General features: G+C 37.3%; 1 protein-coding gene across 3 annotated transcripts in view; it reads right to left on the bottom strand.

Annotated features, from left to right (window-relative positions):
• Positions 1-22,445, bottom strand: part of LOC106056023 (probable serine/threonine-protein kinase MARK-A) — a 198,534-nt gene that overhangs the window by 121,688 nt on the left and 54,401 nt on the right. For all 3 annotated transcript variants that reach the window (XM_056019720.1, XM_056019719.1, XM_056019721.1), the window contains one exon: positions 21,242-21,344. In XM_056019720.1, the coding sequence (XP_055875695.1) occupies positions 21,242-21,344 (103 nt within the window). The remainder of the gene's footprint in view (positions 1-21,241; positions 21,345-22,445) is intronic.

The raw sequence follows: 22,445 nt of genomic DNA, 5'->3' as shown, positions 1-22,445 counted from the left end.
TATTCCATGAGTTAGTTAATAAATGGAAAATCTATTTTATAATGATCCATTGATACTTTTTCCATCGTGACCTTAGATGCATTTTTTTTACCAATGCGCAAATCTATGAATGAAGCTTGATTTATTGATGAAGAAGTCTCTGACCTTTTTAAAAAACTTACCTCCCCTGAAGTTTTTTATTTAAAAGTGGTGTTTTTTTTTCTTTGAAGAATCTGCTTGCATAGATAATTTTAAAAATTAGATGGTTCATTATCAGAAAAGAAAAAAGTAGCCGTTGCATCAAAACTTTGAATGATCTAAAATATCATGATGTCCGATTTTCATTTTCTCTTTTAGTTTCTGAGATCTAAACGGGACGGACGTACGGACGGACAGAAGGTCACACAAAACTAATAGCGTCCACACAAATCTAATAGCGTTTTTTCCCTTTCTGGGAAAATGTTACTCATGAATTGTTCAACATTTTCTCTCTCTTAGGATTCCCTGAAGAAATTTTAAGTGAATGGACTTAGTTAACCTCCAAGTTAACACAACAATTTCTGAACCAATTATTAAATTTTCCAACCTTCACAACACCTTATAGGCCCCAGAGTAACGAAGTGTGCGAGCGTTGTAACGGGACTTAGAAACGATTAGTAGGCGATATCACACTAGACAGAACAGCAGACCCGAGGGACACCCTAGACGTGAGTAAAATACGATTTTCTAATACTTCGACAGTGAATGAATATCTTTGGATACAAATACTTTCTGATTTTCCATACCTGAAAAACTCAGACTTGACATTTTTGTTTTTTAAATATATACTCATCTTAAAATTAAATTTGGTTAAATAAACATCAAGACGTTCAGAAATATTTTGCTCATAGTCTTATATAGAAATCAGTTTAGAATACCGAGTTGTTATATTTGTAAGTGTAGATCACAGACATATATTTTACCTAGACTGGACATGGATAATATATCTATTCACACACACACACACACACACACACACACACACACACACACACACACACACATATATATATATATATATATATATATATATATATATATATATCATGGGCGTAGCCAGGATTTTTTTTCGGGGGGGGGGATTTTTTTCTCCCCCTCCCCCCAGCGAAAAAAAAATTAATAGTATGTATGTGTGTGTGTGTACATGATTTTTATTACATTCTGACCCTTCATTCTTTCGGAAGACGTTTATTATGCCCTAGAATGTATTTTCCTGAAGTTAGTGGAGAAATTGTAGACTCCACGCCATTGGCAGCAAGGGTTTTGGGGAGCGCATGGAGCTCCCCCAGCGCGGGGCGAAGCCCCGCCGCCAAGGACTCTTTCTGGTATTGAAAGGCAACAAAATGAATATTCTGAGGTATCTACAGCAAAATTTTCCTGCTATTAAAAAGTTTTATTTCAAAAACCTAAAATGCATTCTTACTGTCTTACTGGCGCTAAGTTGTACTAGGATGTCATCGCAACCCTTAGTATACGTAATTCATTTTGTCGGAAAACATGTTCCTCAAACCTCATGCGACGCTCTGTCACAACCTTACTAAGGTGTCGACTTCAAATTCGGCATAGGATTTCCTTGATTTAGACCCGATCTCTATAACTGACACCTAAAACCTGTCTTAGCCATCTTTGTTGAGCCACATTTAGTGATTTTCAATTTCGGCAGATGACTATTCAATGCACTTTATTAATGGAGCCCCGCCACTGCTAGAAATGTGTAACCTCTCTTGAATACGCTCGTGGAATTAGGTGACTGTAGTTTGCTTTAGATTTTATATCGAAAAGGGAAGTTTTATCATCAAAATCATCTGTTGTGGATTTTAAACTAAAAAATCTCTGGAGTTTTTTTTGTTTTTTTTCAATTCCTTTAGCTACGGTCATAGAATTTGGTAACTGTGGTTTGCTTTAGAATAATATTGAAGATGGAGGTTTTCCCACCTCTAAACTCCCTGTAGGGGGATTTTAAACTCAAAACCATCTGGAGGGGTTTTAAACTTTTAAGAAAAGCCATCTGTAGGAGAGGGGTTTAAACTCATAACCCCCAATCGGCTTGGGTACGCTCAAATAATTTTAGTGTGTAATTTGCTTTTTTTTATATTAAAGAGGTATTTTTGTAGCATCGAACCCCGCTGAAAGGGGGTTTAAACTCAAAACCCCTTTTGGCAACTCTCATAGCATTTTCAGTGCGTAATTTGCTTTTTTTTATATCGAAGAGTTATTTTTTTAGCTCCAAACTCCAATGGAGGGGAGTTTAAACTCAAAACCCCTTTGACTACACTCATAGAATTTTGAGTGTATAATTAGCTTTGTTTTTAATATTAAAGATGTATTTTTATCTTCAAACCACGCTGAAAGGGGTTTGAACTCAAAACTGAGTCAAAACCCATTTAGCCACGCTCATAACATTTTAAGTGCACAATTTACTTTTTTTTACATATTGAAGAAGTATTTTTAATTTCAAACACCGCTGATAGGGGGTTTAAACTCAAAACTGAGTCGAAACCCATGTACCTACGCTCATAACATTTTGAGTGCGTAAATTGCTTTTTTTTATATTGAAGAGGTATTAGTTAGCTTCAAACCCTAATGAAGAGAGAGGCGGGGAACTCAAAACCCTTTGGCAACACTCATAGAATTTCGAGTGTGTAATTTTTTTTTTATATTGAATAGGGGGATTATAAAATCAAAATCTTCATCAACTGTGCTCTTGGAATTTGGGGAATGTCGTTTGCTTTTTTTTTTGTTTTGATTTTAGAAGAGAGGGATTTAACTGCAAAAACACCTGGTAGGGGGGTTTGAAACTCAAAACTTGCTGGTAGGGGGTATTAAACTCAAAACCCCCTGATAGGGGTTTTGAACTCAAACCCCCTGGTAGGGGATTTTAAACTCAAAACCCCCTGATAGGGGTTTTAGACTCAAAACCCCCTGGTAGGGGTTTTAAGCACAAACCCCCCTGGTAGGGGGTTTTAAACTCAAAACGCATTGGCTGCGCTGGGGCAAGTGATTGTATAGTATTAAAATGTTACCCAAAATAAACAAAATCAAAGCAAAAAATCAATTACTGAATTCATTTCGGGGGGCGGGGGTTGAACCCCAATCCCCCCGGCTACGCCCATGATATATATATATATATATATATATATCATGGGCGTAGCCAGGATTTTTTTTCGGGGAGGGTTTTGGGGGGGTTATTTCCCCCCCCCGCCCCCCTCCCCGCGGAAAAAATTATATATATATATGTGTGTGTGTGCATAATTAATCTTTATTACATTCTGACCCTTTCGGAAGACGTTTATTGTTTATTGTTAGCAAGGGGGACTGGGGGAGTTCGAGGCGATGCTCCAGCGCGGGGCGAAGCCCCGCCGCCGAGCACTATTTCTGGCATTGAAAGTCAACAAAATGCATATTCTGAGGTATCTACAGTGCATTATCTTGCTATTAAAAAGTTTTATTTCAAAAACCTAATGTGCTATTCTTACTGACTTAGACCCTCTCGCGCCGTTCGGCGCATTTTCCGGCAAACTGTTTCCGCAACTCTTATTTTGCGTAATTCATTTTGTTTGAGAACATGTCCCGCAAAACCTCATGCGACGCTCTGTCACAACCTTACAAAGGATTCGACTCCCAGTTCGGCATATGATTTCTTTGATTTAGACCCGATCTCTATGACTGACTCCTAAAATCTGTCTTAGCCATCTTTGTTGAGACACATTTAATGATTTTCAATTTCGGCAGAAGACTATTCACACTTTATTAATGGAGCCCAAGCCACTTGTAGAAATTTGTAACCTTTCTTGACTACGCTCTTGGAATTACATGCCTGTATTTCGCTTTAGATTTTATATAGAAAAGGAAAGTTTTTTCGTCAAATCATCTGTTGAGGGGTTTTAAACTAAGAAATCTCTGGAGTTTTTTTGTTTTGTTTTTAATTCAAAACCCCATTTAGCTACGATCATAGAATTTGGTGACTGTAGTTTGCTTTAAAATAATATTGAAGAGAGAGGTTTTCAATTCTAAACGCTCTGTAGGGGAATTTTAAACTCAAAACCATCTGGAGGGGTTTTAAACTTTAAAGAAAAAGCCATCTGGAGGAGGGGGATTTAAACTTAAAACCCCTTTGGCAACGCTCATAGATTTTATAGTGTGTTATTTGCCTTTTTTTATAATGAAGAGGTACTTTTTAGCTTCAAACCCCAACTGGAGGGGGGGGGGGGTTAAACTCAAAACCCCTTTGGCTACGCTCATAGAATTTTGAGTGTGTAATTTGCTTTTTTTATATTGAAGATGGGGTTTATCGTAAATTTTGGAGGGGGTTTTAAAATCAAAATCTTCCTCAACTGTGCTGTTGGAATTTGGGGATTGTTGTTTGCATTTTTTTTGTTTTGTTTTATAGAAGAGGGGGATTTAACTGCAAAAGCCTCTGGTAGGGGGTTTAAAATTCAAAACCCCCTGTAGGGGGTTTTAAACTCAGGGCCCCCTGGTAGAGGGATTTGTATCTCAAAACCCCCTGATAGGGTTTTTTAAAATCTCAAAACCCTCTGGTAGGGGGATTTAAACTCAAAACCCCCTGGTAGAGGGTTTTAAACTCAAAACTACCTCGGCTGTGCTGTGGTAAGTGATGATTTAGTATTAAAATCTCACCTAAAATAAACAAAATGAAAGCAAAAATCAGTCACTTAATTCCGTTCCCCCCCCCCGGGGGGGATTTTATTTCGGGGGGGGGGGGGTTTGAACCCCAAGAACCCCCCCCTGGCTACGCCCATGATATATATATATATATAGTTCGTCCATTGTGTTTCGATGATGACCACCATCCAGGGGGCTGAGGGCTTTGCACTGGGGTTTTATGCCTCCTCATGTGGCTGGTGAGACCTATGTGAGCCCGGAATGTTCGGCCGCACACTGGGCAGGTTATTCCAGCTGGAGCTAGTGTCGTTTGTCTTGCTTTTCTTTTCTGGCGTTTTTCTTCTGCCAGCGTTGTTCTTTTTTCCTCAGCAACCTGTGCGCCAGTTTTCACAGCGCGACGCCATGATGCTCTGTCATGTGCCTCTGTCTCCCAGGTGCCTGGGTATATGCTGAACGCCTTCAGAGAAGCTTTGAGGGTGTCCCTGAAGCGCTTTCTTTGACCACCTTGCGAGCGCTTTCCTTTGCTTAGTTGGCCATACAAGAGTCGTTTAGGGATGCGGTGGTCTTCCATTCTGTAGACGTGACCTGCCCATCGCATCTGGGACTGCATCAGGATTGTGTGGATGCTTTGCAGACACGCTGTTCGAAGGACTTTTGTATCTGGTATTTTGTCTTGCCATTTGACATTTAGTATTTTTCTCAGACATGTCATGTGGAAGTGGTTCAGTTTCTTTGCATGTTTACTGTACACTGTCCATGTTTCTGAGGCATAGAGCAATGTAGGGAGGATGACGGCTCTATAGACCCCTAGCTTTGTGTTATATATATATATATAAATATATATTTACAATGGCGTCACTAAGGGGGTGCGGGGTATGCTGGCCGCACCGGGTGACACCCACCAAGAGGTGACTCGCAAGTTGGAAAAATGCACTTCTCCAAAATGCAACTTTTAAAAATAAAAATTACTACCTCAGTTTAGTATCAACATGTCCCAAACTTTCTTTATTTTATTTGACTTGTAATCTTCCTGAAAAACATAATACTTTATAGACGCCAGGAGAAAGAGTTTCTGAAGCTCAGAAATGTAGAAAAACGGTTGGCGAAGCCCAAGACAACTCCGAGTGAGCTTAAGGCGCTCCCCCAAACATCTTATCTGATCAGTTGAGTGGCAAACGTAACAATTTTTGTTGTAAAATGTTAAGAAACACATAGGCATAAGCCCCTCGTGCCATTCGACGCATAGGGCTGCAAGCTCTCTCCGAAGAAATAAGTCTTAGGCGATTTTCACAGCCACTTTCCTTCAGAAAAAGGTGTGACGTCATGATTAAAAGTTGACGGACATGTTTTTGTGTTTCTCTTTTCTGCTTTCATGTTAAGGCTGACTTTTTAACGTGTTTCGTCTTGTCTAACGATATATCTCACAAATGTCAATCGACGTTTAGTCGTCACTTTCCTTAGACGACGAATGTGCGGGAAAACGTTCTCTATTGGTAACATTATCTCGGTACGTTATTTGTAGGATCCTTCTCAGCCATCACTGCTTAGCCTTTTTATATAGGTCTATGGTGTAGAGTGTAGAACCATATCCCTAAACTTCTGATCCATATTTTCTAGCTAGATCCAGTATTCTTGTCTAAACTGTCTTTAAATCTGGATCTATATCATCAAACTATAATTTTTATACTCTGAGGAGATTTATACACGGGCGTAAGTTGTTTTTATCTGCTTGGGATAGAAAAAGGATGAAATATGTTCCTTTTTAGTGGCCTCTACTAGTTTTGTGTAGTCGATCTGTCCGCCTGTCCCTCTCAGAACTCAAAAACTAGAAGAGTTAAGGAAAATATTTTGTGGCTTGCAAAGTTTATCTTATATAATACAGACGTTACTTCAAAAAAGAAAATGATTACGTCCTACGCGTCATGCTTCTAGTCATGCATGTTAACCAATGACCTAAATTCTGCCAAGTCATTTGTTTAACTACGGAAGAAGAAGCATTTGTACAAATTTGTCCTAGCATATGGAACGAGGAATGTGCCTTTATCTTTGTGTCTTTCTGATTATTTTATTAGATTTTGTTTTTGTATTTGAGGATTATGGTTCAGTGTTTTTATAATTCGTGTTACTATAACAGGTGTATTTTTTATGTGAATCTATTTTTCTTCATTAATTAAAACAAGAAAGAAATGTAACGGATACTATAGTAACACATACTAGGTTATACTGTCTTCCAAAAAGCGAACCGTTTTGTTTAAAGCCGTTTTTTTTTTCATAAAAAAATACACCTCTTTTAAAACAATAAATAAATGTAAGGGATATTTTAGTAACAAAGAAGATGATTTCCATGCATTACATAATTGTCGAAAAATGTTATAGCTGTATATATATACATGCATATTAATTACGTTTTAGCAATACATGTTTACATAAATGTTTTTTTTAAAGGCAATTTTTTTTTCTTTTTTTCCTCGCTCTTCTCAATTTCAACTATAAGCTGTATAGAATATTAGTTATAAAATCTGAATTAACGCAAAATGATTTTTTAGAATCGCTCTTCTAATTTAATTTTAATGCAAATATAGAATAATGCAGGAATGTCAAACTCATCAAAGTGTATGGGCATAGACATAAATAAATATAGACTGGCCGAAGGAAATAACTTCATGTAAATTGAAAACATGTATATCTATTGTATTCGGATTTCCGAATTATGAAAAATTGCATGATCTTCATTCTTAGAGATTAAACAAATCTACACTGCCTCCTTATTTACAATATATAGGTTATGGTTGAAATAGATATGGATACTTAACTTTTATACTGCTTATAAATGCTGTATAATAAAGTACACAAATTTGCAAGTCACAAATTTTCGTTTCATAAAACTCTTTAATCGGCCAGTCTATATTTATTTATGTCTATGTGTATGGGCCACAAAAAACTTGCTATGACCTGAAGGGCTGCAGCCAAAAATCTGTTGGAAAACAAGCTTATTAGCTTTATGTTAACACAATAGAATAGAATAATCAATGGAATACTTAACTTTTATACTGCTCATAAATGCTGTTATCCTTAGTTGCCCTTAGTTATCTAAATTCGTAGCGTTATTTTGTTAATTAGAAATTACTATGATTACGCATCATTTTCAATGTCCTGTTGCTTGACATCTTTTTGGGATATAAGTTTATTAATGTCTGGTTGAAGTTTGTTTGCCACTGACATTTCATCCCTGATGACAAATTTTGATCAGATAATCTCAAACGGTGAGGTGTTTGTGTAGCTTTCATTATGGAAAAGAACTGCTCACAAAGATGACTGGCTGCAAATTTCCACAATTCAATGTACTGTTCAGTTGTACAATTTTGACACAGCTATTTCTATATACTTTCAACAAAGAATCTGACTGCTATTTTATCAGATACAAACAACAATTCTTGTTCGTATGAGTCACGAAAATGGTAATTGAAAGCATCTAATAATGATTCCAGGTGTAGGACGTATTTACCCAAAATGTTGCAGCCGTAATCAATCTTTTAAGTTCTTGACACGTTCAGAAGTAAACAAGATTTTCTCTTGATATTTGGTTTATCCACAGTTGTAACTTTGCTTGAAATCACATCACATCATCACACACAGTTGTGACAATTTTGTCTTTACTTGAAGATTCAAATTCAAGTGACCAAATCCTGAATCCATTCGTCAGTTTGGAAATGTTCAACAGGTTTGCTTTTCATGTTCAGAAACAATACAATTTCCTCACAGTGCAAAAAATCTCTTCAATGACAGGAGAGCCAGTGTTAGTAGGGAACACAATCAAATTCGTGGCTTATTTATGATGTGATTATTAACAATTAATAATAATTAATTAATAAATTAATTAATAAATAAATCAATAAATAATTAATAGTAATTAAAAGTAAATAAATCAACACTAACCTTAAAAGTTAACTTGAAAGATAATTCAAAGTTAATAAATAAACGAAATTTAATTCGATTTAAATAATTTTTCGAAAAATTAGTTCCTTTAAAAAATCTGTTCATTAAAGAATACTTAAAGCTCAACGAAGTTGATTGTTGCGTTTTAGTTGTATTTTTTTTTTCTTTGCAGTAAATATTTTACCTGAAAATTAGTGGTGACTGTTTAACGCTCAATATTTTAACTTTTTAAAAAAATTCTTGAGGTGGCCAAGCGGGCCGCATGCAAAGTGACGGTGGGCGCATGCGGCTCACGAACGCAGTGTATGACATGCATGGAATAATATATTACCACTAATTAGTTGTTTGAAATCACTCTTTTGAATTATGTTACATTTAATAATCCTGTAAATACGTTCAAAAGTCGCTCTTCTATCATATTACTTTTAAGTTTCTTCCTTTTTTTCCGAATTATATAATCATTAATTTTCTTGTCAGAATGTCTAGAAGACTAATCGTGAGAGTGAGTCTGGTGAGAATGTATAGTTTAGTTTTGTATAGTTATAATGTTTTGTTTGGTGTAATGCACACATTGTTAGACAAATTTCCTTATGGATATGAAAGATTATTATTATTATCATTATTATTATTATTATTAATGATGTTACCCCCTGAAAATTGTTTTTTTCCATATATTTAGTAGGGTGATTTTTGTTCATGCTGCGGGGCGTAAATAACCTGAGCGAGTTTGTCTATGTGTTAAGAAACCTTAATTATGATTTTGATTTCTCGACTGAGAATTGTTTTTTTAGCGACCCCCGTAAGGATAAAAGCCGCTATTAGGTTTGTGCAAAATTTCCGTCTGTCACACTTAGATCTCAAAAACTAAAGAGAAATAATAAATAATATTTCACCATGCGATGCGGCTTGCAAAGTTTAAGGTGCAACGGTTACTTTTTGTTTTCTAAAAGCAAACCGGTTAGTTTATAAAATTAATTATGTAAGCGATTTTTTCAAAAAAATACACCAATTCTAAAACAATGTTACAATATGTACAAGAAAGTTAATTTTTGTGTATTCTAAGTACCGGTAAGTAAAATATATTTATAAAATGTACAAGAAATGTTCACAGCAAGTATAAACATTAGTAAACTGTGTTTTTTCTTGTCAACTAGCCGCTTAAATTAAAAGAAAACATTTATGTTTGTTTATAAAGGCTAAGAATGCACTTTTAATGTTTTCAATAATTAGTTCAAGTTATAAGCAGTTTATAATTTCTATAATTCGACTGTCGGTCGGTCTGTCCGTAACGTTTAGAAAAAAAAATCAGTAACTCTAAAAGCTATTGAAAATCTGATTTAGCCTTTAATATTCCTTCCGAAACATCTCAATAGTTTTATGTATATATAATAAATTGTTCCGGATGTTTTTGTAAAAAAAAAAAAAATCAATGCCAACGAATGTTTGCTTGCTCTTCTAGCTTATATTACATTTAATTTCATTTCCATGCTTAAATGTTGCAAAAACACGTTTTTTTTTTGCTAAATGAAAATCTCTATATGACTTAAAAACATTAATTATAAAGTTGTTCCGGATATTGTTTTATATAAAATACATTATGTCAAATGATTGTTTGAAATCGCATAATTGATTATTATTACACTTATATTCTTGGACAATATGTCACTATAGTTTAATTATTGATATCAAATTGTTCCGTATTTTCAACTTAAAACAAATTTATGTCAAATGACTTTCTTTTTAAAAAAATATCGACAATATGTTGTTCAGAATTTTAAAATAAGAAAGTAATTTACTAGAAACGATGATTGAAAATCACTTTTGCATATAATATTCTTGATGAAACATAACAAAAAAAAATTATCGGTTAAGTTTTTTAATCGGTAAAGAATGTTCCGAATGTTTCCGAAAAAGAAATCAACCTACATTACTTTAATTTTCTTACAAATCGACGCAAAAATTGTTCCGAATTTTATATGAAAAATCTACTAACACAAAATAACTGTTTGAAATCCCTCTTCTAATAAATAAAAGAAATAATCCTCTTCTCGTGTACGAAACTCGGTTGTTCCGGATTTTTTAATGAAAAATATTTTAACACTATTTATGTAAAATGTCACTTTTCTTTTACGCTACATTCATTTTTCTAGCTAAAACGTTACAAAATCTTAATATCGTCACTAATTATGTTCCGATTTTTAAGGAAAACAACTTCCTAACACCAAAGTATGGTATGATAATCTCTCCACAAGGCTATGGTACATCTAATATTCATACGAGACCATCACAAAAATGTAACTTATTGGAATTCACTTTTTCTCTCAATATATATATACTAGCCTGACATTACCCGCAAGCCGCGGGTCTAAGTTTTTGTTTACTAATCTAGTGGATTGGATTTGGATGTATGTTAAACGTAGCTAATGATCCTTTCAAGTTTTTTTCTTTTTCGCTACGAAAATAAAATTAGTTGTGCGAAAATGGGTTTACCCGAAGCCGATACATACATATCTATTAAAAACGAAAAGAGCGATAAATTAATAGAACAATTAAAAACGGGTTTACCCGATTCGTTAAATGAATGGGATAATAAAGTAAACAATTAAACGAAATAATTTTTAGTACGCGATTCATGAATGAATATAGATCTAGGCCTATCTCACGGCTTCGCTGCTTTCGTAAACGAATGTATTAAAATGCTATAGAAAACCAAATTTGAATGTTAATTTGATCAAAATATGAAATGAATGGACGATAATTAGTATGTTCATGTATTAAAGTATAAAACAATCTGTACGAAGAGAAGTTTTAGATCTAGGAAAGGAAAGATTATGTTAATAAAAGAATACTCGTCTGAAAATCTGCAGTCACAGATATAAGCAACTAATCTATGTAAAAATGTTTTTGAAACGCAAATTTGAAGGTTAATTTTATTATATAATGAAATCAATGGAACTTCTTTTGTATTTTCATGTGTCAAAGTAAAAAACTATCTGCGCAAAGTGTATTTCTTAAAATTAGATCTAGATCTAAATCCTTTCGATCTTTTCTCATGTCAACATTGTAAACATGGCCTAGATCCATAAAATACCATACATGTAATAGAGTTGGTCTTTTTTTTTGAGTGTCTTAAGTTTGTTTTTGGTCCACAATACATACACTACGGTCTAAGTTGGTACCCAAGGAACATTTCTGCCAAGTTTTATCAAGATTGGTCAAAGGGTTTTTATTTCTATACGGGGACATACATATATACATACATGCATACATACATACATACATGCATACATACATACATACATACATACATACATACATACATACATACATACATACATACATACATACATACGCCAAACATTCTGCTTTATTTAATATATATATATATATATATATATATATATATATATATATATATATATATATATATATATATATATATATATAAACATCCGGAACATCTATTATAAAAACTTAAAGCTATTGCGATGTTTCGGAAGGAAAATTAAAGTTAAATCAGATTTGCAATAGCTTTTAGTTTTTTTTGTTCGATATTAACATGACGGACAGACAGGCTGACAGACAAAATGCGGCTTTAATCCTTATAATCCTTATATATATATATATATATATCCCATTGTGACGTAATGGAGTTTTTTTCCTTTGACGTTATATGTATTTAATTCTTTAAATGAAATGCTAAAATAACTCAGTGCACCAATGTCTATGAACCCTCGACAACTTGCTCGTATTTATAAAGACATTTTTTAGTCTAACCAGGCCTTTTGACGTAGTGGATTTTTTTCATTTGACGTCATATAGAATAAATTCTTGAAATCAAATGTTAAAAGAACTCGGTGCATTTATGTTTATTAATGCCTCGTCATATTCTTGTATTTAAAAAAGTCATACTAGCTAGATTTAGAGCTAATCTAGATTTTTTACACTATATCTAGATTTCTTTTACACTAGAACAAGATTTTTTTACACTAGATCTAGATTTTTACTTTATTCCAAATTTACATTTTAGATCTAGATCTAGTAGATATAGATCTTAAGAGTGCTAAATCAGAAGTTTAGTTTAGGTAGATCTACATCCTCATTCTAGTTCCATTTAAATAAAAATGCCAATAGTACTGTTGGTAACTGCTCTGGGACATCGAGCAGACGTTCCCGGAGTACAAACTCGATACCTGTTCTTTCTTTTTTTTTTTCATTTACAAATCAATACCAAATTTTATCTAACATCGCTCGTCTCACATATTGTACATATCCGGTAGTTGTCATGCCGTAATGTGTAATATATCTCTGTATCAATAATAGGCTATTAGTTTCTTATTAAGTTAACAGCAATGCCTGGTCATGCGGTTAGCGCGCTGGACTGATTATCTCTACGGTCTCGGGTTCAAACCCTGCTCTCTGCCATCCCCCGTCGTCCAGCGGGAGGTTCGTATAAGGACGTAAAATATCCTTAACTCTGAAGGAACATTCGAAACATGTAAAAACATTTACAGAAATTTTTTCTATTTACAACGGCAAATGAGTCTTTGAAACATTATAACTTTTGACAATCAAAACAAAATCACGTCTTGAATATTCCTTGCGAATAGGCGGATTCGACAGGGATCCGACTCCGACGGGGGCCGCCTCTAAGTTTGTATGATAACACAAACTTTCCTTGCAATCTTGTTTTTTTATTTGTGTTGGTGAATCTGGAAATGTATTGACAGATTAAAGTTGGATTGTGCTTCTTCAATCAGACAGATACCGGCAACCTGAGAATCTGTGAGTTATTTTCTTTAGTTCACTCCCACGTCTTAACAATAAGTACCTCGATTCATCGCTTGTTTTAACTATTTTTTTTTAGAACCACGCTACTTGTTATTTTACGAGGTGCTTGCTTTAATTGGAAACATTGTTGAAATGCAATAAGAACTCAGGCGCAAATATTTATTAGCACTCGTCAATTATCTCGCGTTGACAAAGACATTTTTTTATCCATACAAAACCAGTAACGTAAGGGGAAAAAATTCCTTTGACGTCATTCGGAATACTTTTTATTAATAATAGTACCACGATTCTTTATTCGGTTAAATGATTCGTGATAGATAGATAGACAGACAGAATGACTGATATATATATAGATAGGATGTGTGATAGAACAAACTCTCTTTGTAATCTTGTTTATAACCTCTTTTCGTCCATAATAATATAGTAGAAATAATAACCATTCATTATCTGAGCATAAAAGCAACAAATATTTTTGTTTTATTGTATAAAATTCTATAAAAGATCTAAAATTTATGTAAATCAACAAACTTGTTACGACCCGGAAAAGGGCACACCAAAAGATCCAAAAGAACCCAAACAATCCAACACTCAGGCAGAAATCAGTCTACTAGTCAAAACGTCTGTTAACAGGGAAAAACGAGAACGTTGGACCAACACATGTGCAAATTTAGACCTAAGGGATAGCTCTAAGGCCTGGAGTCTTCTGAGAAATCTAGAAAATGCTGGACGTACGAAAACAGCAACGCCATTATCTTCACCCAGTGGGGTAACCATTTCATCGAAGAAGAAAATTGCCATCTTGTTGAACAAATATTTTGCTAAGATCAACAAGGCTGCCAAGAAGTCCCCAATGTCCAAAGCCATTGATAAAGCTCGCAAAGCTGATGAAAAAAAAGACCGAAAGGAACCACAGACCGAAAGTGCTGAGGGAACGATGAACTCCACCTTCTCGATAGGTGAGCTTAATGCTGCCATAAAGAAATGATAGCTCAAAAAGGCTCCCGGGCCGGATGGTATTACCCCCGAAATGCTTAAGCATGTAGGGGGGAAAGGAAGGGCCGTGCTCTTGGCATTTGTAAATAGAACCTGGGCTGATGGTCATCTGCCCAGGGCCTGGGAACGTGCCACCATTATTCCTATACCAAAAAAGGGAAAAGATGATTCCACTCCTGAGGGCTAGAGGCACATCTCACTCACATCTTGTGTAAGAAAGAAAATGGTAAACGAGCGTCTGGTTTGGTACCTTGAGAGTGCCAGTCTTATAGCTCCAAAGCAGGCTGGTTTCAAGCCTGGAATGTCCGCTATAGACCAAGCCAACATCTTTGTGCAGAGCGTAGCAGATGGATTCCAAAAGACCGAAAGCACATATGCAGTCTTCATTGACTTAAAACAGGCATTTGATAAAGTATGGCGACCTGGTTTGCTTCATAAGATACTAGCCGTGGGGGTGCGGGGACGGATATATTACTGGATCAGAGACTTCCTACAAGAGCGTACAATAAGAACAAGGATGTACGGAGAAGTCTCAGAAGAAATGACCCTCGAGCACGGCCTCCCCCAAGGCTCCGATCTATCATGCGTCCTTTTGACGGCCTTCATAAATGACCTACCGGTTTAGCTAAAATGCCAAAAGCTGCTATAAGCTGATGATATTGTACTTTGGAAATCCGGAAGGAGCGCAGCCTCTATAAAAAAGTGTTGCAAGAAGATCTCCGTACGCTCTGCTCATACACACAAAAATGAAGGCTAGAAATAAACACCTCCAAGACGGTCTATTCTCTATTCACGCTCGGGCAACCTTTCCGGCTGTCCCTTAACGGAGTGACTCTCAGCATGGAAAAGCTACCCAAGTACCTTGGTGTAACTTAAGATCGCAAACTAAAAATGTGTGATCACATCCAGGAAGTTGCAAGAAAGGCCTCAGGGAAACTTTGCATTGTGCGGAAGCTGGCATCCACGAAGTGGGGAGTCCAAGCAGACATGCTCCGATCACTGTATTTAGAAGCAGTCCGATCACAGATGTGCAAATTTATGGCTTTAGGACAGCTCTTGAAGAACTTGATAAAATACAGTCCCAAGCACTAAGATTTGTCTGTGGAACCTTTAGGACAAGCCCAGTAAATGCCGCTGAACTAATGGCTAATGTAGGTCCACTAAACCTTAGGAGGGAAAGGTAAGTACTGACCTGCTTTGAGCGGTATAAAAGGCTTTATGAATATCTCCCAGTTAGAAAATTAGTAGATGGTTGGAAATGCAGAAGACGCATCCAGATGCAGTCTTTTATGCACCATGCCACTAGACTATCTGATAAAGCTGGCCTCTCCACCAACCGACAAAAAATAAACGTTTTCATACTGTAATAAGAAATAAAGGAACACTGAAGAGTAACCTAAAACAAGGCTTTATTAAACTAGAACGACACATGAACTGGCGAAAGAGACTTGGACAGTAGCACACTAGATCAATGTTGTGAACACATTCTCACGACGTTACACAAACATAAACAAATAGTAACTATTTCACCACATTCACCCCGCCTAGAATTAAAATAGCAAGTATAATAATATAGTAGGCCAATAGCATAAATGAAGAGAGAATGCCAGTGCCTGTAATACAATAGATTATCAATAGATCAATAAATAGTGTCGAAATATTAATTTCTCTAGTAAACAATAGTGAATGGTGATACAAAGAAACCTAAAAACCAGTATCTGTTGTATGACTTATAAACAATTAATAGTTTCTGTTTTAAGTATTAACAAATAGTGTAGTAAGTAAACATGTACGTAAGTAAGTGAAAAGTAAACTCTAGTATCAGTAGCAAGAGATAAACAATGCCAGTTTATGTAGAACATAAGTAGTGCAATAGAGGAACAACTCTAGACTCTATAGTTCGGTCTGGTTCTTCTCTCTCTTAAGTTGTAACGGGGTTGACTATCCTGTTCTACAGTTTGGGAGTCACTAGCGAGTTCCTGAGCGTCAATTGGGGTATTTTCAAGAGGAAGCGCTCGGAGGTCCTCAGAGCATACCAGGGGTTCTTTCCTTTCTTGTATCACCGTAGGGGTGTTTACTGGTACTTCCGTGTTTTGAGTTTCTGGAAGATATTCATTATCCTCACCCTGAGGGAAGAACGAAGGTTCACTTGTTGTTGTGGATTGGGAGGGGGTGGGAGCCAAGCGTCTTAGAGAGACCGTCTCCTCTTTACCGCTGGGCAACCGTACGACGGCATATTGGGGGTTACACATCAGCAAGTCGACTTCCTCCGTGAGAGGATCATACTTTGAAGATCGGTTCTCTCTTCTCAGCAACACTCGACCTGGGCTAGATAGCCAAGTGGGGATAGATATCCCGAAGGAGGATTTCCGGTTGAACCGGAAAACTCTCTCGTGTGGAGTTTCGTTTGTTGCCGTAGATAGTAATGATCTAATCGAGTATAGGGCCTGGTTCAAGACAAGCTCCCATCTCGAGTTCGGGAGATCGAGTTCTTTCAGTGCTAAAGTAACAGCGTTCCATAGAGTTTTGTTTAGTCGTTCAATTTGTCCGTTGCATGAAGGATTAAAAGCGGTTGTTCTACTTGTAGCTATTCCCCTCTCGTGCAGAAAGGATTGCACCTCCCTCGACATAAAGGCCGTACCTCTGTCAGAATGGACGTACTCTGGCATCCCAACTAAGGAAAACAGCTGATTTAAACACTTTATGACAGTAGATGAGGACATATCGGGACATGGGTAGGCAAATGGGAAGCGTGAGTACTCATCCACCATTGTTAATAAGTATTTGTTGTGAGTAGCAGATGGGAGTGGCCCCTTAAAATCGATGCTTACTCTCTGAAATGGTTGAGTAGCCTTGATGAGGGTGCCTGAAAACTGTTTGAAGAATCTAGGCTTCAGTTCAGCGCAAGTTTTACATTGGTTTACCACTTTGCGGACGTCCTCGCAGGAAAAAGGTAAGTTCTTAGTCCGAACGAAATGGAGGAGTCTCGTGACCCCTGGGTGACAGAGGTTGTTGTGTAACAGTTTGAGGTCTTCTCCAGTCATTGCTGACGCAAAGTGGTTTCTTGAAAAGGTATCCGCCGCAGCGTTTTGTTTCCCGGGTCGATATACGACGTCATATTGGAAACAACTAAGCTCCAGTCGCCATCTTTGTATCTTTTCGTTTTTGATCTTGCCCTTGTTCTGCTGGTCAAACATAAAAGACACTGAGCGTTGATCTGTAACCAATGTGAAGGGTCTACTGATAAGGTAATGTTGCCATTTTCTCAGGGCTTCTACGATAGCGTATGCTTCCTTTTCTACTGCTGAGTGTCTGCGTTCACTATTCGTGAGTGTTCTTGAAAAGAAGGCGACAGGACGGCCTTCTTGATTAAGAGTGGCGGCAATCGCGATGTCAGAGGCATCTGTTTCGACTGTTAGAGGTCGATTGTAATCTATCGTCGACACAGCAGCGTTTTCAAGTTCGTGTTTTAGCTGTTTAAAAGCTTCTTGAACTTGTTCAGGGGGAGGAAAGGCTTTGTTGTTTACCAATAAATGGATCTTGTTGGAGAAATTTGGGATCCATTGAGAATAATAGGACAGTAGTCCAATCACCCGCTTTTGTGATTTCATGTCTTGTGGTGGAGGTAGGTTTCTCAATGCTTGAAATCTTTCGGGGTCTGGTCTTAATTGCCCTTGTGAGATTTCGTAGCCTAGGAGGCATACTTTATTAGTCGCAATAGCACTTTTATCATTGTTGAAGGTGATACCGTACTTTTTAGCGGCATTGAGAAATCTCTGTAGATTCTGGTCGTGGCTACTGGGGTCAAGTCCGCAGATGGTAACGTTATCCACGTAAGCGAACGTGTCCTGTAGCCCTGCCTCCTCAATTATTGTGTTGATCGTCCTTTGAAATGCAGCGACTCCGTTTGTCACTCCAAAAGGAATGCGGCAAAACTGATAAAGCTTTCCGCCAGCCTCGAACGCCGTGTACTGCTTTTCATCATCCCTGATAGGTATCTGGTGGTAAGCGCTTTTGAGGTCAAATGTACTGTACATTGAGTATTTAGATATTTCCTGCACCAGTTCATCAACTTTTGGCACGGGGTACGCGTCGAGGTAAGTGAATCGATTGATGGTTTGGCTATAGTCGATAACCATTCTCTTTTTGTGCCTTTCATTAGTTGTTACAATTATCTGGGCTCGCCACGGGGACGTGGAAGGCTCAATAATTTTGTCAGATAGGAGTCTCTTGATTTCATTTTGAATGAATTTGGAGTCAGGCATAGAATATTTTCTAGATTTAGTGGCTATGGGGTGGCAGTTAGGAGCAAGATTAGCGAAGAGGCGAGGGGCTTCAACTCGTGCAGCTTTCAGCGTACAGACCTGGAGAGTGCTCCGTTTTCCCTCAAATGGGATCATCAGTTTTTCATGCTGGCTGATGAAATCTAGCCCTAAGATTACATCAGATACTAGTCCATCTAGTAGTGAGAGCTTAACACTTTCGTATTGTTCATCTTTGTACTTTATTTTTGCGAAAATATGGCCGTGAGTAGTGCGAGAAAGATGTGTAGAGGCCATGTAGATTCTGTTTCTGGACGTTTCTAATTTCCATCCGTACCTTTTAGCAATTGAAGAAGATATATAGCTTTCACTGCTCCCCGTATCTACGAGAGCCTTCAATGGTACTCCATTGACGAGTATTGAAATAGTAGATTTAGTAAGACCGGACGCTGGTGTCGATGCCCAGGAAGATCCAACGGTTGTAGTCCGAGACGTCTCATCATCTGCTTTCACTATGGCTGAGGTTATAGATTTGAGTGTCTGTCTGGTCGATCTACAGACTTTCTGGAAATGGCCCCTCTTACCGCACAAGTTGCATGTAGCGTCGCGGGCCGGACATCTAAAGCGTTGATGTGGGCTGTTTCCACAAAAGAAACATCTTTTACTAGTCGCCACACTCACCTCGTGTTCTACTTTTGTCGTTGGAGAAAGGCTCTCCTCGTCGGCGCTAGCTCCACAGGGAGTTTCAGAGCAGATGTTATACGCCATGGCATGGTTATGGGCATATTCAAGTTGTCTTGCCTCTTCATCGGCGCACTGTAGAGTTAAAGTAGATTTCTCTAAGAGTCGCAGCCTTATGCTGTTTGAAGCCAGTCCAGTAATGAAGGCGTCTCTTACGAAGATATCTCTGTGTTCTTCAGCGGTGACAGCTTTGAAGTCACAGTCTTTGGCCATACTTTTAAGCTTAAGTAGGAAGGAGTCAACGGTTTGTCCGTTCTCTTGTCGACAAAGAGTTATCATGTGCCGTGCAAAAATTTCGCTTTTAGGCTTCACGTAGACATTTTGTAGAACTTTGATTGATTCTTCGAACGTGGTACACTCACTTATGTACTGAAATACGCTCGAAGAAACGTAGTTTTCCAGTAATTTCTTTTTGTCAATCTCACAGTGAGAGACTGAGGAGATGAAATTCTCAAATGTTCTGAGCCAGTGCAGCCACTTCTCGGCAGCCGATGGCGAGCTAGGCTCTATGTCTAGCTCTTTTGGCCTAAATAGCCGTTCCATTTGTATAATTACTTTTACTTACAGACTGAGAATAGTGTTGAACGAAAATCCAAAAAAGATACGTGAGGCACATAGATCCATGGAATTGAAAATTTCTAGTTTAATAAATTGTAATAAGAAATAAAGGAACACTGAAGAGTAACCTAAAACAAGGCTTTATTAAACTAGAACGACACATGAACTGGCGAAAGAGAATTGGACAGTAGCACACTAGATCAATGTTGTGAACACATTCTCACGACGTTACACAAACATAAACAAATAGTAACTATTTCACCACACATACCCTTCGCCAACGACCCCAGACATACGAGTGAAACTAGTAGACTTTAATGCCACTATGCTAAGTCGTTCATCTAACGACCTTCAAATTCTAGCACTGGAGACCACTAATGCCTTTAAGCCCAGTGCTATTTTTGCATATACTGATGGGTCGGTATTGATAGATTCTGGAAGAGCATGCTTTGGAGCCTACATCGACTTTCTCTTACTCTTACTCGGTAAAAATCTTTGGACCATGTGGTAGTGTTTGCAGTTTTGATGCGGAGACCATATCAGTCTGTGAAGCCTTAAAGGTCATTGACTCTCAACTCGGCGAGGGACATTTGAGGGCAACAGATTGTTGTGGTCACTCACTCAAAATCTGTACTACAGGCTTTGCAAAGCCACGGACCATGGCCCCCAATATTGACACTGTCATCATGGCCTCACACAACATAAAGCAACGCTATGGCACACCTGTAATAATGCAGAGGGTACCAAGTCACACATGTGTGAGTGGCAACACTATTGCAGACTCCTTGGCCCACCAACTGAACAGGCTGTAAGTTTTCATCATGCCCTGGCTATAATTCATAAAACAGAAATTGAAAAGTGGTTTGAGTGATGGGACAAGTCCCAAAAAGCCTGTGGATTCTGGGAGAGCATGAGGTGCCCTGACCGCACTTCCCCGTGGTGGAGGCTGTCCAGGCCTGAGCTAGCTATTTATAGCACAGTGCAGGACAGGCCACTGTCCTGTTGGCTCATATTTCTCACGTCTATGGCCAAATTTCGATTCACGGTGCCCCCGCTGCGGGGAAGAAGAGGAAACAGTGCCTCATATTCTGTTTGACTGCCCCAGACTTGCTGATCTCCGCCTCGACAAGTCTGGGAAACCAAAAATTCTCGACCTGTATGGTGACGTGTACGCACTACGCAAGACAGCAGGCTTTCTGTCCAGGGCTTTTGCAAGAGAGGATTTAAGCCTCTCAAGCCCTCACTCAAATAGAGTTTGATGATGATGATGATGATGATGTAAATATTGAATTCATTTTTAATAATTAACAATAGTATACCTTTTTATGCCAACACTCTTGAGCAAGCTTGCAATAAATGATCAATGTATGATTCGTCAAGCCTGGAGGACATGCTATTATATATTTTTTACTTTGAACACATCTGTAAAAAAAACAACAACTAGGCAAATTATGGATTTTGTTGGATTTGATAACTGAAATAGATTCTCTAGAAATGTAAAATCAAACTCTACAAGTGTCTCCCAAACAAGATTTTAATCTAACTAATGCTTAAAAAATATTGCAGGACGATTCAAAATACATGTTAAAACCTAGTTTAAAATCAATTTTGTATAGATCTGCAACAGATTTAAGTGCTTCTAGACAAATTCTTGTTATCTCTCATTAATTAATAAAACTAGCTACTAAGTAAATACTTTGTGACACCGGGTGATTTAGCTAAATTAATTAATTTAAACACATTTGATATTGTTTACCATAGACCAGGGTAAATTTAAGGTTCGGGAGACAGACAGACAGGAGACATTCAATAATGTAGAAGAATTTGTAATTTTAAGTATATTTATATTTAAAACGATTTAATTACAGAAAAAAAAAACAGGGGGCAAGCGACAGCGGGAAAAATGGTTTAATAAACTCATCACTTGACTTTGACTGTTACTACTGAGTGTCCCTATCGTTTTTGGTTGACTTATCTAACTTCTTTCTAGTGTCTTATTGATGCTTCCTCCAGGTAAGGACAGAATTTTTAATATTTTATTGCAGGTATCCCTCCAGAAGTTATTTGTACATTGTTCGGCAATTTGTTTTGCCTCTCTATTGGCTATTTAAAAAGCCTTTTGAGATTTGGACTAGGTTTGCCTTGCGCTGAGTTGTGCAGATCTTGTTCTCTCTTGATGCAAATTTCCATCTTTGTAAGACTCGCCACAAACATTTCGACATTGCTACGTTTTTAAGGTCCAAAAGCAGTAAGTGCTGAGCTATAAATGGCTATAAATATTACATCTCTTAATTTCTCCCATCGGGTAGAGATGTTTTCTTCGTCATTTATTGAGCATTTATTGAGTGTAGATGTCCCCCACAGCTATTCTCCTAGAAGAGTCCTCTTTACAATTCCTTTGCAATCTTAATTTTTACTTCGAGAACGTATTCATAAATCAGTAAGTCATTAAGTCGCTGGTTTTTGCCAGTCTCTTCTCTTCTTATAGTGCTTCAATTATTTCTCTTCCAAACCTTGGTGCCT

Source organism: Biomphalaria glabrata, chromosome 2 (genome assembly GCF_947242115.1).
Source record: "Biomphalaria glabrata chromosome 2, xgBioGlab47.1, whole genome shotgun sequence".
Taxonomy (NCBI): domain Eukaryota; kingdom Metazoa; phylum Mollusca; class Gastropoda; family Planorbidae; genus Biomphalaria; species Biomphalaria glabrata.
Note: the sequence above shows the minus strand (reverse complement) of the source record. Positions and strands in the feature narration are given on the sequence as shown.